This window comes from Frankliniella occidentalis, unplaced genomic scaffold, assembly GCF_000697945.3.
Source record: "Frankliniella occidentalis isolate FOCC.00 unplaced genomic scaffold, Focc_3.1 Scaffold193, whole genome shotgun sequence".
NCBI lineage: Eukaryota > Metazoa > Arthropoda > Insecta > Thysanoptera > Thripidae > Frankliniella > Frankliniella occidentalis.
Genome location: NW_026267319.1, coordinates 115,014 through 120,605, shown reverse-complemented (window position 1 = coordinate 120,605; position 5,592 = coordinate 115,014). Strand labels below are relative to the sequence as shown.

The 5,592-nt window shown below is 42.9% G+C and overlaps 1 protein-coding gene across 1 annotated transcript; it reads right to left on the bottom strand.

Annotated features, from left to right (window-relative positions):
- Window positions 1-780: 780 nt before the first annotated feature.
- Window positions 781-3,764, bottom strand: LOC113217217 (uncharacterized). The gene is made up of 2 exons (XM_052272167.1): window positions 3,596-3,764; window positions 781-2,232 (listed from the first exon to the last, which is right to left on the bottom strand). Exons 1-2 carry the CDS (start codon window positions 3,722-3,724, stop codon window positions 2,152-2,154), a joined length of 210 nt encoding a protein of 69 aa, XP_052128127.1. The 5' UTR covers window positions 3,725-3,764; the 3' UTR covers window positions 781-2,151.
- Between the last annotated feature and the right edge of the window lie 1,828 nt (window positions 3,765-5,592).

Here is a 5,592-nt window from a genome sequence, read left to right as displayed (position 1 = left end):
AACAAACAGTACAATCTAAAAACTGCGCTGGTTCATTGTTTTAGCAGATGATACTTCCAGTATCACTGCTTGTACAACAGCTAAATGGGTATCGTTCACGATGGCCAAGGTCCAGTATTGTCAACAATAGTCCTTTTGTAACGATGGTCACCATGGCTCCAAAACCCTTTTAAATAATATTGTTATTAGGTGGAGCGGGGTCAGATGGGTAGCGTTGCCAATGGTCACCAAGGCCCGGCATTATTAACAATACTAAGCCACAAAGCCCAGTATTGTCAACAGTAGTGCTGGGTTCAGGCCAAGTATTGTCAACAATATTGGGCCATTACCCTTTTAAAATAATGTTATTATTAGGAGGAGTGGAGTCAGAAGGGTAGCGTTGACGATGGTCACCAAAGCCCAGTAATGTCAACAATACTGAGTTAAGGCCCAAAATTGTCAACAATACTGGGCCATTGATCAAATCAAATATTATCAATTTATCATCATTTTTTTTTTAACAATGGAATCATTTTAAACCGGTTTCTCGAAAACTTTGGTAATTTGAATGGCCTAGTGTGCGTCCGCTCACCTTCTCCATGTCACTGATGTCCTTTGCCAGCGCCTGGGCTAGGCACGTGTAAGTGGGCGCCACGACTGCCATGCCGAAGTACTCGGACACACAGTTGGAGATCTCCTCAGCCTCATCCTCCTTCGGAGCCCCTCTGAAGTTGACAATGTCTAGACCCTTGCCGAGACAAAGTTCTCGCACCTGGCCGTAGCCAAATCTATTCCCGACCATCTTGTCCGGGACAAGGTCCATACAATACTTCGAGTTGTAGTAGATGATGGCCAACTCCTCGTCGGTGTAGATGCTGCAGTAATCCCAGCTGGGGCATTTTGAATCGTACTGTAACAAGAGATCCTCGGTATACTTTGTTGTTCACGTAGTCCATTTTTTTAAGCTTCCTACAGCACATAACAAAATGGTCTAGTGGATTAGTTACATTTATAAATCAGTTTGTTCATAGCCAGTTTTAATGAAAATGCGCGTCAAATTACAACTACGCTACGCGGAACTGCTTACGATGTCGAAAAGCATGCGCAAGCCGTGACTTGGCCTATGCCGCGACAATCGACGTTTCCGGCGAACAAAGCCACATCTGCAGAGCGCCCGGTAACAAAGGCACACCTGTGGAGCGCCCGGTGACAAAGATGCATCTGTGTAGATCTCTAATGGCACCGTCAAAATAATGTAATTTTTAGAGGGAAAAGCTAAAATTTTGAGGAACTTCCTTGGATTGATTTTTTTTTTACTCGTTTTCCAAGAAGAGTCCCTAAAACCTGAAACGAGATCGGAGGAGTTTTTCCAAAAAGTGGAAGTTCCTCAAAGTTTTCCGCATTTCCTCAAAAAATGATACATACATTATTGTTGTCATTGTGGGAGACGACTCTCCACCGGGTGCTCTGCAGATGTATACTGTAGACATTCATCTGATACTAAGGGGGCTGGCAACGGACCCTCCGTTAGAGCATACTTCAGAACACTGTTAGTGAATTTCGTCATTTCACGATATTTATCTGTCACGAATAGTTCGTAATTGAAATTAACGAGTATTATTCGTCAATTTCGGTTCCGAGCTGTTCGTGGCGGTACAAAACAAACTATTTGTAACATAACAATTTGATCGTGTCAATAGATCAGGATGTTAGAGTGTTGTTTTTAAAAATCCTTCTGTCCAGGATCGTTCTTTTAGGACATCAACCGAGCTACAATCACTGTTCGTCATTTTACTAATGTATTCGGTACCGTAAAACAGGCTAATATGGACCATACGGGGTAATGTGGACCACCCTCTATTTCCTATGTCCCGCTTCCGCTTCGCGACGCGCTGGCAGCCAGGGCGGCCGTCGGCTCCGCCGACCCCCGACGGCGCGCTTTCATCGGCTCGGGAAAGCGTAGTTTTGATCGCAGAACTACGCGGAACAGACCACGCCATGGGGAAAACACTCAGGAATCCGATGGGCTGCACGTCGTCCTGGCAAGATGAAAAGTTTACGAGCCTTTCGGTTTCCCGGTTAGAAAAGCGGGTCGTTAGGCTTGACAATGTACGAATGCGTTCAGCCCCGGAACAGTGAAGCATATACAGCACCGGTGGTGCACGTGCTTCTTTACTTCACGGGCACATTCAGGTGGCTTTCAAAACAGCTCACACGGGCAGCTGCTGCGTCCACGGTACTTACTGCTGCTACCTGAAAATCAAAACAGATCAGCATTAGCGTTGCTCTCCTTACAAGACACTTGTTCCTTTTCCCATGGGGAACCCCGCTCCGGGCGCGTGGTGGCTGAAGAAGAAGGCAAGAAGCACAAAAGCGAGGAGTGAGGGAGCGCCGCGCCGCAGCTTTGCGCTCCCCCACTCTCTGCTTTTGACCTTCTTGCCTTCTTCTTTAGCCGCCGCACGCCCGGAGCGGGGTACTCTTTTGCAAGTGGTCCGTAATCTGAAACCAGACATCAAACCGACTGCGCCCGCTTCCGCTAAATTAAAGCAATGGAGACTGGCGCGTCAGGACTTACGAGTCCAACGCCGTCCTCCTGGTTGTCGTACGGCATCGTTTGTCGTCTGCGGAACTCGTTTGAAAGTTTCAGCAGCGTGGGAGACTCCTATACCTCCTCGTCACTTCCGAGGGGGCACCAACTTCGAGTATTCAAGATTTATGAGGGAATTAATACCTTCAATATTCAGTGAATATTCAGTGAATATTCAGTAATACTCACTATTTGAGTGTATTCACAGTACACGGAATTTTGAAGTTTGTGCCCCCTCAGCTGTCACAAAGGGGTAGTCTAATGTTTCTTTTCGATTTTCTTCGATCGACCAACGCCACCCGAGTTCGAATTCTTCATCAAAAAGTATACGTGTTCTTCCTTTTTGTTTGAAGTGATTTCACTCGCCTCTTGTATAAGACCCGATAGATTTCAACAAAGTAGTTGTAATGCTAGAAATCTTCAAATCCGCAGTGTTTGTCTGATTCTCATGAACGGTTCGGTGATTTGTTCAGTTTTTGAAAAAGACGAAGAAAAATGTACTGAACGAGCTTGGCAATTTGCCTACATGCCAGGGGACACAAAAGTGTTTTTGAGGCCCCAATTTGGGTGTTTTCTTTAAGTGTGTAGACAGCTAGTGTGGCCCAAAGCCCATACTTACGACTTGCTTGGATGTCTACGTGTCTGAAGAAGCCCACACAATGAAATCCAGGCTTCGAGGGAAGGTTGCCTCCCAGAGTTCACGTATGTAGTGATATTTTCAAAAATCTGACAAAATGTGACACAATAGCGATGGCGTCAGCCCGCTTGTATAGCTTTCAAGTCAACCTTATTTTTGGATGAAGAATCCGAATCGTGGTGGGTTGGTCGATCAGAGAAAAGAAAAAAAATGGACCACCCTAAAGTGACACGGCCACGGGTACTACTATCGTAATGAAAATATCAGGGTTTTATGTTAATGTTTGTCTTAAGACAATCTGGTTTTACAGTAGTGTCCTCTTTAAAGTTCGCTAACGCACAGTTTTTAGATGCCTCTACAAAATTTTAGGATAAAACGTTGCGCTGCCTTACCACTGTGAGCGTGACCGCAAGGAGGATGAGCTTCAGGGCCATGTTGATCGTCTTGTAAGAGACAGTACTTGCGCTTTGGTAGCGCTGAGCAGGCTTATATATGTGCCGAACTTCAAGCCATTGCAACATCGTACAGGACCTATCAGATAAATCTTGGAACTCGTTTCTTCATCTCCCTATTACTCACATCCTGCGAGATAAGTAAGACGACAGTTTAAGGCGTAATTGCGTTGCAAATTAAACTCAAATGATAGTACTTTGTTGAAGATTGCATCTTGAGAGAGCACTTCACCGAGGTGGGAAGAAAACAAACAGCGAATTTGGTAAATGTATTTGTAGTAGATTGCATTCTGAAAAAGCTTTTCACTCAAGTGGAAAAAACCACTCCAACAACGCCGACCGGTGTTTGCAAGCGCAGATGTACGTTCTTCCAACACAGCTTAATCAGAAAAAGCCTGTGGAGGTCCTCTTACCGCCAGAGTGTCTAATTCCGAATCAGCGGCTTAAATCCGGACAATGCGACAGCGACAAACCTCCAGTGGTCAAGCTCTGGGTGGCAAACTATGCATGTAAAGGTTCAAAACAGTAATTGATTTGTTTCCGGGGAGCTTCAGAAATGCACTGGCTTGAGGAGTGCCCGTTCTCCTCCTATTCACTGGACGCAGTATGCCCGTAACAGCCTTCCCTTTTAGAAGCACTGCTTTCCATAATGCTGCATCAATTATATTCAACCTCAGTGACTTAAAGCAATCACATTTTTTTCCCAGGTTGACCTTGGCTACAACACACTGGTGTCCTCCCACCTCAGGTTTACCAAAAGCCAAGCATCAAGAAGAGAAAGAGAATTGTTCCAATTAAAGGTTAGTCAATTCTTTTATAACTAGTTTGAATTAAAATGTTTCAGAAATCGTTGTCTTCCATCATTGCTATTGCAGAGACAGTGTTCAGGAAGCACCCAAAGTTTACCTGTAGTTCACATGGCCAAAGAATTAACAACTACATTGCCAAGCTGTCCCTACCTTCTAGGAGGTCACCTAATGAAGTGAGCCAGTTTAATCTTTTTTTTAATAAGGGGTTAAGGGTATTTTCTTTACTTATTGTTTTCGTATTACAGCAAGAATTAGAGGACGATACCGATGAAGATTGTTCTTAGGTTGTGATATGACTTTCATAATTGGAGTATGTATTACTTTTTTAACTGAACAGTATACTTTTGTTCATAAATGTATTCTTTTGTTTATACTGACTTTGTACCTGACAGCTGTTTTGAGTTGGTGCCTATTGATAATTATACATCATTTCTTTCTTTATTACTTGGGTTTCGAACACTCTTTTATTGCACCTTTTATTATCTTTGATTCTCAGAATAACAACATAACACACATCAGATTATTAACAGTGTTTTAAAACTTCAAAAGACACTTCTAAGAGATGAGTTGAAACACTGTAAGATGAACAAGCGAGCTACAATACTTAACCACCTTAAGTCACTTTCAAGTATACTTTAGCTACACTTTTACATGGCTAATGTTCACAGCATTAAGTATTTCGCACGGCTGTTTTCAAAAGTGTATCAGTGCTAATCTGCTATACTTAAAGTAAACTTTAGATATACTTTTTGTATACATGGTACACTTAAAGTATACAAAATGTATACATACCAAACCACTTCCAAGTATACTTTTTTCCATGAGGGTAGTGTCTCAGCGCTGAGAGATCCAAACGGACGAAATTTTAGTTCAAACGACTCTTCTTTCACGATTTACCTCTAAGGAGACCATCAGATATTTTCTAAAATTAATGTATTTAATATATTTAGTTTTGGGCCACTTTTGTGAGAGAAACTCTCTAGCGACCCAACGGTGAGAGAGATAAACGGACGACATTTTAGGTCTAAGAGTTTTACTTTCACGAGTAACCCCTTGGGAATCAATAAAATAAAAAATAAAAAACCCTTTTTCGACTAATCTTGTTTTTCTTTGTTACCCTTCTTCACC

What these genes read in the sequence shown, in the direction of transcription:
- LOC113217217 (XM_052272167.1), bottom strand. Translation starts at nt 3,724, where the DNA reads ATGTTGCAATGGCTTGAAGTTCGGCACATATATAAGCCTGCTCAGCGC. An exon ending in TTGCGGTCACGCTCACAGTG is followed by an intron (nt 2,233 to 3,595) that starts GTAAGGCAGCGC and finishes TTTGATTTTCAG; the next exon opens with GTAGCAGCAGTAAGTACCGT.